This window comes from Sphaerodactylus townsendi, linkage group LG09, assembly GCF_021028975.2.
Source record: "Sphaerodactylus townsendi isolate TG3544 linkage group LG09, MPM_Stown_v2.3, whole genome shotgun sequence".
Lineage (NCBI taxonomy): Eukaryota > Metazoa > Chordata > Lepidosauria > Squamata > Sphaerodactylidae > Sphaerodactylus > Sphaerodactylus townsendi.
Window position 1 is genome coordinate 22,587,700 of NC_059433.1, and position 19,604 is coordinate 22,607,303.

At 42.5% G+C, this 19,604-nt stretch overlaps 2 protein-coding genes across 2 annotated transcripts in view; one reads left to right on the plus strand and one right to left on the minus strand.

Annotated features, from left to right (window-relative positions):
- TXNDC5 (thioredoxin domain containing 5) overlaps positions 1-11,725 on the plus strand; it is a 12,194-nt gene extending 469 nt beyond the window's left edge. Inside the window, exons 2-5 of the mRNA XM_048508519.1 lie at positions 146-289; positions 3,415-3,497; positions 8,919-9,048; positions 9,729-11,725. Of these exons, the coding sequence (XP_048364476.1) occupies positions 146-289; positions 3,415-3,497; positions 8,919-9,048; positions 9,729-9,851 (480 nt within the window). The 3' untranslated portion in view covers positions 9,852-11,725. The remainder of the gene's footprint in view (positions 1-145; positions 290-3,414; positions 3,498-8,918; positions 9,049-9,728) is intronic.
- A 49-nt stretch (positions 11,726-11,774) lies between these two features.
- BMP6 (bone morphogenetic protein 6) overlaps positions 11,775-19,604 on the minus strand; it is a 186,592-nt gene continuing 178,762 nt past the window's right edge. The window contains exons 5-8 of the mRNA XM_048507706.1: positions 17,367-17,443; positions 14,822-14,932; positions 13,432-13,612; positions 11,775-13,336 (exon numbers count right to left, since the gene is read on the minus strand). Coding sequence (XP_048363663.1) covers positions 13,463-13,612; positions 14,822-14,932; positions 17,367-17,443 — 338 coding nt within the window. The 3' untranslated portion in view covers positions 11,775-13,336; positions 13,432-13,462. The remainder of the gene's footprint in view (positions 13,337-13,431; positions 13,613-14,821; positions 14,933-17,366; positions 17,444-19,604) is intronic.

Here is a 19,604-nt window from a genome sequence, read left to right on the forward strand (position 1 = left end):
CCCTGGGCGAGGGACTGCAAATTTGAAAGGATACTAATCTTTTTTGCAAAATTGTTATACATGATCTGTTTTGCAAAATTGTCTTTGCATGGGAAAACTTGAGGAAACAATTCATGAGCTAATAATGTATATGTTCTGTCTGTAGGCTGACCAGTACAAAGGAAAGAGAGACTTGGATTCCTTGAAGGAATATGTGGATTCCCAGTCAAAAAACCCCAAAGAAGATGCTGGTGATGCAAAACCTACGGAGGCACCACCACCACCTAAAGAAATAATTCCTGAGGGAGAGGTGGGATACGAATTGCTATTTAAATATGTTTCTTACAGTAAAAACTGTTCTAATGATACAACTGTAGCTTTGGGCATTCTTTTGTGGCTTTCAGTGGAAGAATTAATTATTCTTTTGTTTTCATACTATCCTTTTTGAACAAAATGGTTCTGTTATTCATCCTTTTTGTGCAAAAGGAGGTATTTAAATAGTTCAGTACAGAATATTCACTTCCTGTCATGTGATATAGCCATTTCCTGCTGCCTCCTTCTCACTCAGTAATGACCCTTGTGACATCATTCTGTGTTGCCGGGGCAAATGTAGTCACACAGGAGCATTTGTCTTGGGTAGTGTCGTAGCACAGGAACATAGAAGAAATGGACAAGAAAGACCATAAGGTGCAGGATCAAGATATGTGTAGAGGCAGAGAACCAAAATATTTGATAGGGTTGTTCCTTGAGGCTGCATTGTTCATGTGCTGGATTTTCAAGGGTGTAGTGCAGATTGCCACAGCAATGGCAGTGACGTATGAATTGGCGCTTGTTTATAGTTGTGCGGGATTCAGCTCCTTTCCAATTCTGATCTTCTTTTGACCTGGTGATCATTTGATCAGATGGGGAAACAATTGGTTTTTCTCCATCAAAGGTGCAGAGAATCAATCTTATGTATGCCGATCACCATTCTGCATATTCTAAAAGGATGCATGGAGTTTAAAAATACCCTTTTCATCTGCCATTTGGGGATGTGTGTGTGGCAGTCGTCTTCTGTGAGCACATCTCTCCCCACATTTCCCAGGTAATATTGATTTATTATTTAAATTTATTCCCCGCCCTTTACCATGATATGATCACCACAAGCAGGGGAGATGTTTGAGTTCGTGCATTGTATGTTTAATGTATAGAAAGTTTGGGTTTAAATAATAATTGTCCACTTATAACCATGAAATATAAAATAGTGGTTCCATAGTGTTGGGCATTTCTATACATTTTTTCCCTTCTGAAGGTTTCATTTTATTTGGTTTTAGTAGTATAAGCGGAGGTTAATGGGTAGCAAGGTTTACTATGAAATCTTTGGCTGAATTGTTCCTGAAATGTGAGTGCAGCTGACATATAGCCAGGAAGTTCAGGCCAGTGATAAAATAAAAAAATCTTTCCTATGCAATTATAATGGGGAAAGGGTTAATTTTGGAAGTGATCCACCTTTGAAAGGATTTCATTAGCCTATGTAGTTACAATAATTACCGGTATGCTGTGTATTGGTGCTAGTTCCTTGGGAACTGAACCAGTAGGGGGTAAATTTCACATCCTCTGGGCCTGATTCTGCCATTGTTATCTTTGAGGAAAAGGGGTCTTCAGATGGGTTTGACTGCTAATAAGATTGCATTTGATGTGCCCACATTAAAGTCCAGTCTTGGAGGGCAAGGTTTTTTTTAATGGGCACTGGTTTATTGACAGTGTCTTTGGCCCCTTCCGCACACACAAAATAATGTGTTTTCAAACCACTTTCACAACTGTTTGCAAGTGGATTTTGCTATTCCGCACAGCTTCAAAGAGCACTGAAAGCAGTTTGAAAGTGCATTATTCTGCATGTGCGGAATGAGCCTTAGTGTCTGCAAAATGGATGTTTGAATCAGGAAAAAACAAAGCATTAAAAATCTCCCTGTAACTGTTTCATTACAATGTAACAGTTGAGAACGTTCATGCAAAATCTTAACCCTTAATATGTTGTCAACTTCTGGTTAAGATGGCGGCGTAATCAAAAGCAACTCTGTGCCATTTTTGTTTCTTTTTTACGCTTTGATTTGGACCTGTTTTGTTTGATATTGCAATTGTTTGTTCTTGCTTTACTTTTGCACGTTGTTATTTCTTCCGATAAGCGGGTTTATAATTCCAAAACGGTAAAGGAAAAGAAACTTAAGACAGGCTGCCAAACCTTCTACCACTGATGGTCAAGAAGTGACAATTTCCTTGCTGAAAACAATGGCTGCTCAGTTGGAAAAACAATCTGAATTGCTAAATCAGCAGTCTGGACAGCTAAAGAAGCAGTCTGGAGAACTAAAACAACTTTGTGCTAACAATAAGATGATAGATGACTCGGGAGTTGAGTCAGTTGGTGCACAAGTTCAACAGATAGAGTCTAAAATAGCTGCTTTGGAAGGTCGCGCTATGGCTCATGAAACAGTAGCTTCAGCTTCACTTAATGCCCTGTCTAACCAAATATCCCAGCTCGAGAGCTATATTCGTCAATTTAATCTTCACTATCTTGGTCCTTCAGAAGAGCCTGATAAGGTAGGCCAGCAGAAACTGGTGGAAATGTTTCTTCACGAATTTTTGCAGCTTCCGTCTGATTTTCAGCAGCAAACTGAACAAGCTTATTGGATACCTGCAACACAAATAAACCTGTTCCCCTTAATCCAGTGGTGGGATTCAGCCGGTTCGCACCACTTCGGCAGAACCGGTTGTTAAAATGGTGCATGTAAACAACCAGTTGATAAATCCCGCCACTGGAACCGGTTGTTAAATTATTTGAATCCCACCACTGCCTTAATCGTGCCGTTTTTGAGAGCAAGTGTAAACAGGTCACCTCCTTCACCTTCGAGTCTGAAAAAGGAGCTTTGCTGGGATGCTAGCAAAAACTGGATCATGCTGTATCCAGGTTACACCAAAGTATCAATGCAGGGGCACTAATTTACAGAGGCAAGACTTCTTGCAAGAGATATGAATATGTAATATTACATTAAGTATCCTGCCCTGTTCTTCATGTGCCATCAAGGCCAGATCAAAAAATTTCAGATTCCAGAAGGTGCAGGATAGTCTATCAATATTTGAACATATGTCATATAGACAGTAATTGGGCATGGACTTGTTTTTAGATATTTGGAAACCATTTATAGAAACATATTTCTAGATCCGCCACCACCGTTATTATATTTTTGTCTTTATGTGTATTCTTAAGTTTGTTCTTTGTTTTTTGTCTATTCTTTTTCTTAAAAAGGAAATAAAATGAGGGATTTTGTAAAAAACAAACCCTTATGTTGTCATTTGAGTAGTTTGAAAGAAGCAGGTATTTGGCATCACTTTAGAGAAGCACTAAGTGGTTGACCTGCTTGGTGCTATAGTTTGACTCTGATGCTTTTCTTTGGACAGCCCAACGTCCTTTCCCTCTCTGAAGACGACTTTGATAAAGAGGTTTCCAAAGGGATTACTTTCATCAAGTTCTATGCCCCATGGTAAGCAGTTGCTCACAGAAAGTGTTTTATTATTAATATTATTATTTAGCATTCTGTTCCCTTTTTTGTTGCAATGCTTGATTTACCTTCTTCACTCTTTTGTCTGACTTTGCACTCGATACCTCTTTGCAGCCTTTACAAATAAATAAATACTCGTCTTCCCTGGTAGTAGAATCATAGAGTTGGAAGAGACCCCAAGGGCCATCAAGTCCAACCCCCTGCAGTGCAGGAATACATAATCAAAGCACTCCTGACAGATGGCCATCCAGCCTCTCTTTAAAAACCTCCAAAGAAGGAGACTCCACCACACTCCGAGGTAGTGCATTCCACTGTTGAACAGCCCTTACTGCCAGGAAGTTTTTCCTGATGTTTAGGTGGAATCTCTTTTCCTTTACCTTGACCCCATTACTCTTGGTCCTAGTCTCTGGAGCCGCAGAACGCAAGCTTCCTTCACCGACATGACATCCCTTCAGATATCTAAACATAGCTATCATGTCAAGACAAGGTGTTCTTTGTCTTCATGACGTGTTGAGATGAGCCCTGGTAAACTCTTAACTTGCAAATGTTGACCTGGGAGCATTATGTTTAGTTCTTCCAATGACTTAATATTTTGTGGTTAATTGTACTAAATGTTAGCATGAATGATGTATTGGACCAGCATGGAAGTTGCTGCTGGGACAGAACTGTAGCATTATGTTGCAACAGGCTCAGATTGCCAGAATAGGGGTTACTTCATATGATACTTTTCTTACTTTGAGTAAGATTCCTAACAAACACACATTGGTTTGGTTCAGATGCTTCCTTTAGTGCATAGATGGAGATTCATCTTGTCTGCTTTGTGCGTGTGTATTGTGTTGGAGAATCAGGTCCATGGTCGATTCCCCACAGGAAAAATGAATGTAGATACTAACCGGTTTGAGAAAAACCGGGACCTTTTGAGCACGGTTTCAGCGTCCCTACTGCAGCTTCTGCCCCACAAACGATCCTTGTTCTCAGAAACACAGCATCAACGAAGGATTCCCCACTGAGGCGGATTGAACACACAATTTGCGCAGGGGCTACCCTGATTGGCTGCTGCGTTGTGTTGGGATGGGAATTTTTTTTTAACCTTGCAGATCCACATCTGCGCAAGCATATGCAGAACAACTCTACATGGAGACGAAGAAACGGTCGATTAAAGCAAAATCCTGTTTCCGCGCACCTCCATGTAGTCGGATCCATGTGGATACGTGTAGCACTGCTTTGTATTACCTTCTACTCAATCAGTCAAAACCGGCCCCATGTTGCTTCATATCCATGTGGATCTCCAGTCTGCGAAATAAAAAAAAATGCTACTGCATTCTCATTGGATGGGAGGCTCCACATCACTACCAGCGGCAGGAATAACGAATCCGGATTCACCCCCACAACTTCCCCACCGCTCCAGATTGCCCACGTGTTTTTTTGAAAAGGTCTACTTTCTTCCAGGTTCTAAAATGACACATGTGGGGGGGCGGGGGGGCGCCAAAAACGGGATGAATGCATGTTCGGCGCTGGTACAGTGGGGAGTTCTGCTGGAAACCTGGATATTTTGTGTGACAAGCACGCATCTGAAATGACACAAAATGTAATCTGTGAAGCAACTCCAAGACTTCCAAGTAGGGACACAGGAACATTTATCTGACAAGTTTATTGCTGATTCTCATGTGGTTATTTGAAGAAGTATATTCACTGCGTTCATAGGATGGTGAACAGAAGTGCCCCTTAGATAGCTGTGTGTTCTTTGGTAAAGGAAATGTTTCCTTTTGGAGGAAGAAAAACTGTAGCAAGCACAGTGTCACCCACAGGCTCCCAGGAAATTGCTGTGTTCGTTCCCCGTATCCATTCCTCAGACACCGTGCTGACATTTTTATCTCATGGCTGAAGCCGAACTATACAAATCCCAAGAATGATGTTCTACAAATTGTGAAACTGTCTGTAGTAACGATATAAATTTCTGGAGCTGTTTGTGCTGTGTGGCAGTATAGAAAATTGATTGTGTTTGAATTTGGGGGCATCAAGAGCAGAGAGAGAGCATACAGCTGCATAACTTATACTCTGAGACAGAGAGCTGGTTCACACATGTGCGTTCATCATTGATTTCTTTTCATGTTCAAACATGCTTGCTTGAAGAGCTTTGTTTGGTTTGGTTTAGAGCCCAATCCACTGGGCTCAGGCGGGTGTTGCCTCTGGAGGGCTTCCAGGCAGCGTGGGGAGGCAGCAAACGCCCGAAACTCCCCGGCCGCCTGAAAGCCCTCCGTAGCCCAAAATGGACTTATGCCACCCCAGGGACGTTCCCGGCTCCATAGCTCAGCAGGAGCCAACTAAAGTCCTACTGGATGCCAACACCACTCTGTGGGCTGGGTTCTCTTCCAGTTCAGGAGCTGCCAAGGTCTGTAGCACCCACCCGCCTCTCAGTTTGCCTTCATCAGCAGTGTGTCACTAACACTGATGGGGTGGGCAAACACACCGGTGCAAACCCCCATGCTGACTTCAAGAACCCATTCATCCCCCCACCCCCGGATCATGCTGTCGATTACCTGCATACGGAGGAGAAATACTGATGCGTTGCTTCCCTGAAGTCTGCCACAGTGGCTGAAAGTGCCAGTTACCAGATCAGACAGCATTAGAAAAAACTGTGCCAAGGTTTATCTACTGCCGATGAGGTTACATATGAAAGCAACGGGGTGGTTGTGGAATTCTTCTAGCAAACTTTCAGACCAGAGCTGTGCTCCAAATATAACTTCCATTCTCTCCTGGCTTTGTTCTAAAAAGGGCACGCCACAAGGATGCCAAATATCCAGAAGTGAGGGCTGTGTTAAAGGATCCTCTAAATGCCACCCAGCCAATTCCCTCTCGCTGGCAGCAGCTCTTTCCATGAAAAGCTGCAGTTTAGACTCATGTAATGTTTGCTACGCAAATAGCTGGAATCCTATTCCTGGCTACCAAAATTATGTACACAATTATAGATCCTTGTATACAAATTGACCTTTTTCTCTTCCATGTCAACTGTTTTATGTTTGTATAAGTAGCCACTAATGGGCTGAGGTCTGGTTTTGCCCTTTACTGTGTTTTAAGAAAATATTAACATCAGGCTGTGTGACAAGCAAAAAAAAGTCCTTCTCATCTTAGTTGTTTTCTCTGTGTGTCATCAAATATCCTTCTAATGTTCACTATGTATACTAAGAAGGTTTAAAATATTTGTCTTCTTGGTTTCTGAGGTGGGGAATAGATTTTTTTACCACTTTTATAATGCCCTAAATCTGGTGGTGGAAAGTGCCGTCAAGCCAAAGCTGACTTACAGCGACCTCGTAGGAATTGCAGGGCAAGAAATGTTTGGAGGTGGTTTGCCATTGCCTGCCTCTGCATGGGCCGAGAGAGTTCTGAGAGAACTGTGATTGGCCCTCTGAGAGAACTGTGATTGGCCCTCGTTTGGGACTCTTTAGTTTGGAGAGGAGACGTCTGAGGGGGGATATGATTGAAGTCTATAAAATTATGCATGGGGTAGAAAATGTTGACAGAGAGAAATTTTTCTCTCTTTCTCACAATAGTAGAACCAGAGGGCATTCATTGAAAATGCTGGGGGGAAGAATTAGGACTAATAAAAGGAAACACTTCTTCACGCAACATGTGATTGGTGTTTGGAATATCCTGCCACAGGAGGTGGTGATGGCCACTAATCTGGATAGCTTTAAAAAGGGCTTGGACAGATTGATGGAGGAGAAGTCGATCTATGGCTACCAATCTTGATCTGAGATTGCAAATGCCTTAACAGACCAGGTGCTCGGGAGCAGCAGCAGCAGCAGAAGGCCATTGCTTTCACCTCCTGCATGTGAGCTCCCAAAGGCACCTGGTGGGCCACTGCGAGTAGCAGAGTGCTGGACTGGATGGACTCTGGTCTGATCCAGCAGGCTAATTCTTATGTTCTTATGGCCCGAGGTCACCCAGCAGGTGTGGGGAATCGAACCTGGTTCCTCCAGATTGCAGTCCGCCACTCATAACCACTATACCACGCTGGCCCTGAATCTAGTCCTGCAATATTCTGCTATATGCAAGCCTTGCTCTATTGTGAACACAGAGAATGGCTGTGAGCATGATGCAGCAAAAGGAAGTGATTTCATCCAGTTTTATGTGTTTCAGCTCCCCATTGTTTGATGCATTTTGCTTGCGAGGCTCTCTAGATTCTCAGAGGTGCATTTTGGGACGAATTGGGCTGCTTAGGGCAAGGGAGGGCAGGGCAGGTTTCCTTGCCAGCTCATCCTGTGAACACTTCTGCTGGATTCAGCCCCAGTGCTCCACATATTTTGGCTGGCCTTGGCAGTCACCCAGAATTTGTGCTTGCCACTGACTCTGTGTTATCCCCCTGCCAAATTTGTGAGGAGTGCAGACTTGTTCCTGACTGCCTGGTGGTTTAGAAGCACTCAGAAAGCAGGACTTCTTGCTTCTTAACAAGATCACTGCGATGTCAGGGAGATCTGGATTTGGAGGAAGAGGAGGGGTTCCCAGTGACCTCAATATGAACTTGTATTGCCAGATTAAAATAACATAAGAACATAAGAACTAGCCTGCTGGATCAGACCAAAGTCCATCTAGTCCAGCACTCCTCTACTTGCAGTGGCCCACCAGATGCCTTTGCTGGTAGTGAATAGACCAAGGATGGTTGTGGAAGCCTAGACGGTCTAGTGGTTAAGGTCTCAGACTAAGATCTGGGAAACCCATGTTCAAATCCCCACTCTGCCACTCTGCCCCACTCTGCCATGAAAACTTGCTGGGTGACCTTGGGCAGTCACACACTGTCCGCCTAAACCCTGGATAGCATTTGTATGGGATACCTCCAAGGAATAAGAGGGCTGTGACCCAGAGGCAGGCCGTGGCAAGCCACCTCTGATTGCCTCTTGCCCTGAAAACTCTACTGGGTCACCATAAGTCAGCTGTGACCTGACATTTTAAAGAAAAGTCTAATAGAACCAATTTCTACAGAGGAAGGTTGTCTGTTTTTGAAAAGAAACAGTTCTGTGCAAGAGAATGGTTGAAGAAAACCTGACAAATTCACTTTGCCCCCTTCCGCACATGCAGAACAATGCACTTTCAATCCACTTTCAATGCACTTTGCACCTGGATTTCACTGTGCGGAACAGCAAAATCCACTTGCAAGCAATTGTGAAAGTGGATTGAAAGTGCACTATTCTGCATGTGCGGAAAGTATTGCAGGCTACACTGAGTGGCCAGTTCTCCTGTGCTGTATAATCAGTATTTCTGATTTTTTAAAAATGTGCAATGGGGCTTTTACATTTTTAACCATTCTCCCTTGAATATTATTGGAGAAGATTTAGAACTCATAATTTAAGAACTAATAATGAAAAAAAATGTGCATTTTCCACGTTCTTTTCCTTTCCCTTCCAGGTGTGGTCACTGTAAAAACCTGGCTCCCACTTGGGAGAACCTCTCAAAAAAGAATTTTCCAACTCGAATGGATGTCAAGATAGCTGAAGTAGACTGCACTGTTGAACGCAATGTCTGCAACCGATATTCTGTAAGTGTGGATACTGAATACTGAAGTTGCTTGTATGTTGCCTTTACTATAAAGGTGCTTTGGAAGGCAACTGCAGACTCTCTCTCAGGAGAGAAGATGCACAGAAGTTTATTAGGATGACCTGTGTGAAATCCATAAGCTGACGTTTAAAAAATCTTCTGTACTTGTGTCAGAATGACATAGCACCCCAAGCTATTAATTAGTTTAAGAAGTGGTTCGCTAATTGCTTTCAGAAGGATATGCAACACCGTATGGTTGACCCTCTTGAGCACAGGTGTCAAACTTGTGGCCCTCCAGATGTTATGGACTACAGTTCCCACCATCCCCTGCCAGCACCATGCTGGCAGGGGATGATGGGAACTGTAGTCCATAACATCTGGAGGGGCGCGAGTTTGACACCTATGCTCTTGAGTCTTGACCAAAGCGATAGCCTTGAGTTCCCGCCATGCCTTCCTGGAAACTGCATTACATGCTGATCACTCTTCCTGATTGACGGACATGTTGGGCCACGAGGTGGTTGTAGCAATGGTGGTGATTTAACAGAGCTCAGGTTTTGTCTGTGCAAGAACTGTGCAGTACTGGTGCTGACTACCATGATTTTTCAGGAGATGTGTGTGTACCAGATCAAGGCAGCCGTTACTGCTTTCTGACACTCTTTACATTTTGCTTTCCTCGTGAAGGTGCGCGGCTACCCAACCCTGATGCTTTTCCGAGGTGGGGAGAAAGTGACCGAACACACCGGAGCGAGAGATCTTGAAACACTGCATAACTTTGTTTTGCGGCAAGCAAGGGATGAACTGTAAAGTGTACCTGTTTGGATGCCTCTGCTCTTGGCTGTGTCTGCCCAGTAAACGTGGGAGTTGAGTCATGGTAATATTACCAGTTTTCCAGTAGTGGTTATTGGGAAACTGAATGTACTAAAACATGGTATCTTCTGAGCGTGTGTTTCCTACAGCCTCACTGTGTTGGCCTTGTGGGAGGCTTATAACAAGTAGTCACTGTTCAAATTGAGAATATTTTCAGTATCGGTTTGCATTAATGAACTTCCACTTGCCCTATGTTGTCTCTTTGAGACAAAAATAAGTGAGGAAAGGTTAAAATTAAAGGGGACGTGGTTGATTATTTTCCTTAGAGAGTGAATCAGGTTTGAACACCTGCATTCATGCAGCTCATGAAATGGCACACAGTAACCTCATTTGATTGTACTGGTAAATTGCTACCTTTAAATGCATCTCATTCAGCTGCAGTTTCAGAAACAGGTTAAAAGGAAGATAGAAAAGAAAACACACAGGCACACGTCAGGAAGATGTTCCTGCCCAATGTGGGCTGCTTTATTCCTGTTCTTGATTTCTCTCAGGAGAGATTGGCGAGGAACTTTAACGTGTTCTTGGTTATCACTGAATTGGGCTGTTTGCTAGGTAGCAGTCGTCAGTTCAAAAGCTGCCTGTCCCGTTCAAAGGTTCCCTTCCTGCACAACGAGTGTTCTTTTAATCAATCAGATATCAATTTCTAGATCTGATGTTTTTTAATTCCCTGCTTGGAATCATAAGCAGGGCCGTCTTGTTCTTTAATGAACAAGACCTGCTGACAAGTCTGCCCTCCTCTTAAAAATTATTGCCAGGTACTGTAAAAAATGGAACCAATATCCTCTGCAAAATCGTTCCGCTTTTCATTCAGAGCCTGTCCTCCTTCTTTAGGCTTCAGTGTAGGGTGCTTTCCATACAGGGATAGGCTTGTGCGTTTTCCGTACTGCTTGTGTGGTTCCTGGAAAAATACCACAGCAACGGGGCTGCCATATTGCAGATTTTTCTGCCTCAGTCCCCAGATGTGGCCACCAACCTCTTCCTTGGACTACTACTTTTGCCTTTAAAAAAAATCAGTTCTGGAATAGTGTCATGTTGATGCCATGTTGTACCAATATGCGTACCGCCAGCTTTATTTTTTCAGAAAGTCTATAGCCCCCTTCATTGCCGGGATGCCTTTACACTTATGACTCTGCAACAAAAAGGACTTTAGACTTACTTTTTCCTTGCAATGAAATCCCAGAGTTCAGAGAAACTGGTACACATATTGCTGTAATGTTATATCAGTGTAATTATATTTTATTTCTGATTCTTTAAAAATAAAAAGCCCCCAGAGGAAATGACTGCTGCAGAGACTGCCACATGGGTGGGGAAATCTGAACTTTCCCATTTACACAGTAGCCATTCAGGCTCTGTAGCAATCTGTCCCGAAACTTTGGAGCAAATCAGGTTTTGAGAAAGATCACTGGGGAAGCTGCAGGAGGTACATGAATGCGTCATGATACCATGGGGAAGCAGGGAAAAAACCCCACTTACCAAAAACATTGAACCCGGGGCAGATAACCTGGGCAGAAATGGCCATACTGAAAGTGCTGGGTGTGAAAGACAGACTCAAAGCCAAAGAATCTCAGGTGTGGTACTGACAGAAGATGAACGTAGACCAGCAAACTAGAATTTATTCCAGTTGTTACATGAACATATATTGTAATTTTGGGATGGAGTTGCAATTGTACACATAGAGATGCTGATGTGTAGAAAGATGATATTTCTGTGTGTCTCAGATAGGATGATGCAACTTTCCTTAGCCGTGTCTACATTTTACTGTTTGTACTGTAACACATTCTCTCTGTCAAAGGCTGGGTCCCGCACAGTTTTTTTAAAAAACAAAAGATGGACATATGGCAGATACATCAAACCACCATGTAAATTTCTGCCTTAAAGGGAGCCTTTATTCTTGACGGCTTTTTAAAAAAACCTTCTAATGAAGCACAATGTCATGAGCACACAGAGCTGTGACCCACGATTTTCTTGTACAAAATCAAGTGGTACAATTGTTTACACACATACTTTCTGAATAAAATCTTTTTTTACAAAAAAACCCCTCTTGCTAAATGCTATATCAAAATTAATATATCTGACAGTTGCAATAAATTATACTTTTTCATTTATTTACAAGAAGTCTTTTCAAAATGGAAGTGGTCAAAGGGGAGAAGGGCACTTTTCTTGTAATTTCTGTCTTGGGGAAATTTCCCATTGTGTGGAGCTAGGTCTAAGACCATAGAGTATATACATTAACCCATTCAGCAATGAATAGAGATAGAAAGGCCTCACTTAGAAAGTATGAGCAGAAGACAGGCTGAATTGATCTCCCCTCCACCAGATTGGAATCTGTCTGTGTTTTCACTTGGGCTGGTAGGACTGAGTATTCAGCCAGCTGTCAGCAGTCGAAACTCGCCTCCGACTTTCCCCAGCTTTGCCTGTGACTTTTAAAGTTGCTATATTGTTCAGGAAAGCAATGAATTGCAACCTCCGTTTTATAGCCTTTTAATACTTGTAGATGTTCCATTTTTTCTTTCTCATCTTAGGCAGGTTACAGAGACAAAGTTGATGTTTTGAGAATCCTCACTTTTAACCAGGGCCTGGAGCGTGTCCCTTAGGCAATGGCAAAGATTTAGGCAGCTGTCTACTTTACACTTGAGTAGTTCAATATGCATCTTTGCTGTTCATTTGAAGCATGTGAGTGTACACACAGCAAGCAGGTGTGGCGGCAGGATTTATTTGTAAAAAGTCATCAGAATTAGCAAGTGAATAATATGGAAGTGGACTTATGAAAAAGTGTATAAACAGCTTCTTGCGATCCGGTGAACAACCAAACCTCTCAAAAGGCAGAAGATGAGGAATCGTTTGCTTGACAATCAGGCACTAAAGGTGCATTTCCAGTTAAGTTGTTCTTACATTGGACATAACAATCCGGCAAAGGATGAGCTTGCTGTTAACAGCAATTTCTTTGCTTGAACTTCTAGGAGGAAATCCAGGCACAGCAATTTGTCTGATGCAGGTGATCTAATTTGCATGCCTTTCCAGTTATTTTTGGAACAGCTTTGTTTGTCTACATGTGGTCAGAGCGTCACCTGTTCCTCGTGAATTGTACATTTCTTTCCCCTGTGTTTCGAAACTCCTCCTCCTTGTGGCCATCATCTAAAATCAGACGAGTGCTTATTTAGCAAGAAGATCTGAATAGAGGATCAAAGTAGGCAGATGTGCATCTGTACCATTTGCTCCATTAATACGAGCCGTACTCTACCCATTTATGCTCAATGTACTTATTAGTTATGAATCCAGAAAAGCCATCATTGTGCAATTTGCTTTAGAAGGCAATAAGTAGCACTGGAGTTCTTTATGGTTTCGCTTATCGCTCCTTAAGGCACAATACTAGTCTAGATGTACTCGGTTTTCTCTTTTGAGGCACTGGATGAAAGTCATGAGACTTGAGACTGAAGAATGTGTCTGTGTAAATCTTGATCTATTTATGCCTATTAAAGGTTAATAAAGATAAAGATAAAGATAAAGAAAGTCATGAAGTACAGCAGATTGGCTTGGCCTTGGCGTGGTCAGTGGCACCTGCATGCTCTTACCACCATATTCCTGTATTTTTTCAAAATGACATTGGAATTGTCATCAAAGTAAAGGACCGATATTGCGTGAAGTTTTGTTGGAGCACAGCAGGGTTTAGGAACATACTTCGGATTCATCAGATGAACCTGTTGGAGGAAAGAAAAGTGCCAATTTCATTGCAGTTTTTTAAAAATCTATCCCATTTTATCTTCACAGTTGCCTTGTCAGGCGCAGGTTAGTTTTATTTCCGCCTAATTATACTTCGTCCGCATCATCTCCTTGTTTCATGGTGGATATACATACAGACGTAAATATATTATACACTATGATATATAACATTTAAAATCTTACACTGAAAGGGAGATAGACCACTAGTCCTTATTTATAAAATTAGCGATCCCATGAAAGCACTGTGTATTTTGAAAGATGGAAGGCAGTGACATCATTGCGGGATCCCTTGAACCTTCTGTCTCTTTTGAGGGCCAGTGATGGTGCAGTGGTTAGTCATGAGAAACCTACAGCCCAGTCCAGAGTACGCAGCAGCTGGGGATGCACCCAAAGGGGTTTCAGGTGGTGCACAAAGGCAAACGAAAAAAAGGTTCGCCTAACAAAAATCCATTGCTCAAAACGACTTAGCCACACTTTTCTGTGGAGCAAGTCTGGACAGGGTTGGGGGTCTCCCCGGGCTGAAAACCTGGTGGAGGTCAACTAAAGTCGGATCCACCCCGGGAACATCCCCAGCCCACCCCCCACTGTGCTGGCATGGCCTTGCACATTGGTGGAGCTGTGGGGCAGTTGTGCAGTGCCTGCCTGCCTATTTGACCTCTCTTCTGCCATGTCTGCCCCTTACGCAAGTGGGGTGGGAACCCACATCAGTGTAAGCTGCACTGCTTCCAAGACTTATCCCCCCGCCCTTCAGTAGGGCTGTTAAATTCATATTCTCAGTTTAGGCAGGCTTTCCTATGTTAAAAAGGCTGTTGTGAATCCGAACAGCTGCTCTTAGCTCCACAGAGGGAAACTGAGATACAAAATTAAAATTCCAAAACTCACATCTCTCATGTCAGGCTGATAGCTCCCTCTTACTGCCCCATTCCAGTTCTCTACTTCTTCCTGCTTGGTTCATAATTGTTTACACTTATGGGCCATATTTATAATCCTGAGCATAGGCTGCAAGTACATTTTCTTGCCCACCCTAACACCCAATGCAAAAACTGGGGAAATCATTGCTCTCGTCTCCCTTGCCATCAGTCTCGTAGTTCTAACAACCTCTACCAGCTCTTACAGAGTGCTTTGGAGAGGGGAGGCAGTGAACTATATAACCATTGTTGGAGGCTAGACTTAAATTGTATACTTACCAAAGTTTGTACAATGGCATGATGGGTGGCATTCATGTGAGCGTTAAGTGGGAAAGAGCATTCTCCATCACAGTAGTTTGCTGCATAGCCCTTTGGTGCAATTATCCAGTCCTTAACAACAAAAACACGACATATAGTATATGTACCTTGTATAATTAATACTGTTGGGTTCCTTTATTGACATGCAGACCTTCGGCAGTGAGCCATCAGAATTCTGTGTGTCAAATTACAGGCTGTAATTATACTATGAAGGTTTGCTACCTGAAGTAACTATGTCCCACTTTCAGATTTTTGATTGATAAAGCACAAGTGGCAAGCACAAAAGTGATAATTCCTTGTAAAATTTGACAGCCACTAAACTCTCGTTGGTCACACTGATTTCAGCAAGCTCTTGCCTGCTGTAGGTATAGGATATTAAAGGTATGATTTAACGTCCCATCCTCTCCCATGCATGTGCAAAACTCCTGCCTGCCTCTCTGTCACCTGCAATGTGCTCTGTGTGCCCAACACCACGTACCAGGTACAAACTGGATCGAGCTCACGGATGCTTTCCGAAAGTTGGCCATTATGGTAGTTTGTTACAGGCTGAGCCATAACGGGTTCAGCATATGCTTAGATCGCGATGCAACATACCATGGTTTGGCCCACTTTTCAAATAGGTTGTAAAATTTGAGTTACATAAGAAAAGGGGGGGTGCAACAGTCAACATCAATAACAATAGAACTACCACCACTGTTGCACTCTGGCTATAACCAATATTTCAAATACGTATATTTACAAGTTTATATACATGAGTTTATATCACTGTTCATACTTTTACATATTTCATTGGTTATAAATACAATCATTTCTTGTAGAGCTACATCCAACCGGTAGTTCAACTTATTTTTAACAATAATAACAAATAAATTCAGGGTCATCCGTATTAATTCAGGTGATATTTAGTTCATACACTCCCATCAATTCAGCATCCGTAATGTAAGTCTGTATGTATTAAGTGATAGAAGTCCAAAATAGTACACGAATGAAGTCAAATTCTTTTAAACACTTTTTTAAACACTAGGAGGAAGCGCGTGCCTAATCCGCGTTTTTCGATGGCTTCATCAGCCTCACACGTTGTAGATGTAATTATATTGGCTTCATATGGGTACTCTGTAAAGGTAAATTCAAATAACATTCAAATAAATCTATCACTATTATAATATATATGAACTAAATACCTACCTGAATTAATACGGATGACCCTGAATTTATTTGTTATTATTGTTAAAAATAAGTTGAACTTACCGGTTGGATGTAGTCGACAAGAAATGATTGTATTTACAACCAATGAAATATGTAAAAAGTATGAACAGTATGAACAGTGATATAAACTCATGTATATAAACTTGTAAATATACGTATTTGAAATATTGGTTATAGCCAGAGTGCAACAGTGGTAGTAAAATTTGAGTTGCCATCTAGAGTTGTAGCAAACTCTTACCAGTTTGAGCACAAATCCATTGAAACTCTTTCAAAAGACGTGTTGAGTTAAAGTCATTACACAGCTGTTCAACTCCAGCAACGTGAGAACTATGCAGTGGTTAAACGCTGCAAGCCTTATAAACATTACAACTGACATGGGTAACACATACTCTAGGGCAGTGGTGGCGAACCTTTGGCACTCCAGATGTTATGGACTACAATTCCCATCAGCCCCTGCCAGCATGGTCAATTGGCCATGCTGGCAGGGGCTGATCAGAAACCAGCAATCCGCTTATCTGGAATGTAAGAATCATCACTGCAACTCTAAAGGGCTATGCTGCCACATCTTGTGTATTGTAACATACAAGGGTGTAGCAGATCAAAGAGTTAAAAGGGAAGAGATCCCCATTTTCTTTGATTACCATGGGGTCCTCCCCAAAAGGGAGGGAAAAGAGAAACAGCTCTCATTCTTTAATGTACTAATTAAACCATCAAGATAAGCCTCAGCTAGATAATAAAGAAATGAAAAGAGGAAATGGGGGTAAATTTTAAACCAGAATTGCAAGGCAACAGAGATGAATGGGATACTGTTATCTAACTATTCAAATAAGAGAATGGCTATGGGCCTGGGGGAATTCAGCTAAATATTTAAAAACTAAATATGTATGCAGTTTTTCAAACTATCAGTCTGATGGTATTTGATTACAACTGAAATGTGTGTATTTAGCACATTTTTAGATGGAATGTGGCCATTGCCATATTTTGAATCCAGAATTTCATATTTTTGGGACTCAAATTTTAGACACAATAGGGGAAAGCGTCACTCTGCCGAATCCTCAAAACTGTCCTGAGGAGATTTACAAAGATTATAACAAAAAAAGGGTTATTAGGGTGATTGTTACATGTTTGCTGCCTGGGGAACAAATATATTTAGTGCAAATCAGCTGGTGCTTGTAAAAAAGCGGACTGGAATTGTTTAACCAAAATTACTTATAAAAAAGTGGTAGAAAAGCAGGTAAGTTTGTCAGTATTGTGACCATGGATTTAGGAACCTTTGCATGGAGGTAGAAGCGACACATACCTGCCATCCCAGGTCCTGGAAGCTAACGTAAAGTTCATGCTTTCTGCAAGCTGTTTTTAAGTCACTGCTGTTGTAATCTGTTAGGAAATGGAAGAAAGAGAGAGAACGTATAAAGCTGATATCTTTTAGCACCAGGTGTTGCTGAAGACATTTTGTAGCTCTGAGTGTAAGTTTTTGCCTGGTTATCTGACAGGCTGTTCATCTTCTTCCTTCAAAGTAAGATGATTTTGAATGTTACTCTCCCCTCAACTGGGATCACCATGAGAAGCATGGTGGACAACTTGGGGAAAGGTTGTCTTTGAGTAGACCCATGGTTGATGCCAGGGGCTGTATCCCACCATTCCACTCTCACATATCACATGAATCGTTTTCAATTTGTCAGAGTTCTGTTTGAATTAAAGAACTGACCGTGCTTTTCTACATGACGTTTTAACCGGCACCAACAGCCCAGTACAGACAACCCCTTCCCACGGTCCGCTGACTCACCATGCTGGGAGGGGCGGCATGCATGACTGGATTGACTCCCTGTCACCACACAATTGCCTGGTTGTCTGCAGAGTGTGACTGTGCAAAGAAAACAGCAATGTACACACTCACTTCCTTGTAGGTGGGTCCATCATACTCATGCCCGCTTTCCCTCCCTACCTGGAGTCATCTTTGCCAGGCTAATATTAATGCATTTCCCAACTTCCAGTTGCCATATTTCTGTTATCGCAACATAAAGTAGTACTGATTTAGAATCCACCAAGACACCGTTCTATTGCCTTACACATTTCGAATGGATCTTCTACAGCAGCATCTATGAGTCAGGATGGATACAAACACTATCCCTAGCATTCATATTTCACTATACTCTGTCTTGGGGAAAGATGACTGTGCGTTGTGCGGCGAGAAGATCCTGTTTCTGCCAGGGAAAATAATGCACATTCTCTTTTAGCATTAGGGAATCCTATTAAAGTGCCACTTTCATCAAAACCATCATTAAAAACTGGATTTTGAAAAAAGAAGAAGAAGAGTTTGGATTTATATCCCCCCTTTCTCTCCTGCAGGAGACTCAAAGGGGTTTACATTTGCCCTTCCCCCCTCACAACAAACACCCTGTGAGGTAGGTGGGGCTGAGAGAGCTCCAAGAAGCTGTAACTAGCCCAAGGTCACCCAGCTGGCGTGTGTGGGAGTGTACAAGCTAATCTGAATTCCCCAGATAAGCCTCCACAGCTCAGGCGGCAGAGCTGGGAATCAAACCCGGTTCCTCCAGATTAGATACACCAGCTCTTAACCTCCTACGCCACTGCTGCTCCTGGATAACTATTAGCAAGACTTGCCATTTTGAAAAAAAAAATGCCCGCCATTTTCTTTCCTGTTTTCTTTCCCGAATTGGAAGAGGGAGGAGGCAGTCACTAGGACCCCGTGGAACATTTAAACACAAGGAAGGTCCAGGAAGATGGGGTGGATTAATTCACACATCTCTTGACATCCCGTGACAGAGTATAGCCATGTCATTCTAAACAGAATGACATTCTAAACAGAATGACATCTTTCCAAGTGCAATGGGCTTAATTCTGGTTACAATGGCACTGTAACTTACAAGGTGTTTTTTTTAGAAAACTTCAGTGGCTTTCTTTCAAGGGGGACTGTCTTAAATTTGCATTTAAACCTATACAGATACTCTGTGTCTGCTGAGAAAGAGAAGTGGGTCTGCAGCTCACAGAGGTTCAAAATGCTGCCAGTGCATGTTTCTACTTAATGCTCTCCGGTTGTGCCAAAAACTGCAAAAGGAGAAAGTCCACCCTCTGAGATACCTACAGAGAGGGGCCAGAAGTTGCAAGCTGAGCTTTTGTTCAGCCAGAAAGAGTTGAAGTGGGGGGGGGGGGATGGAGAGAAAGACCAGCTCTTCTGTCGGCTGTGAAGGGGGCTACGAAGGATCTCTGGCCCCTTCCACACATGCAAAATAATGCGTTTTCAAACCACTTTCACAACTGTTTGCAAGTGGATTTTGCTATTCTGCACAGCTTCAAAGAGCACTGAAAGCAGCTTGAAAGTGCATTATTCTGCTTGTGCGGAATGAGCCTCTGTCAGCGACGAAGTGTTGGACTCTTATCTGGTGAACTGGATTTGTTTCCTCCTCCAGATGAAGCCTGCTGGGTGACCTTGGGCTATCACAGTTCTCTCAGAACTCTCTCAGCTCCACTTACCTCACAAGGTGTCTGTGGTGGGGAGAGGAAGGGAAAGGAGCTTGTA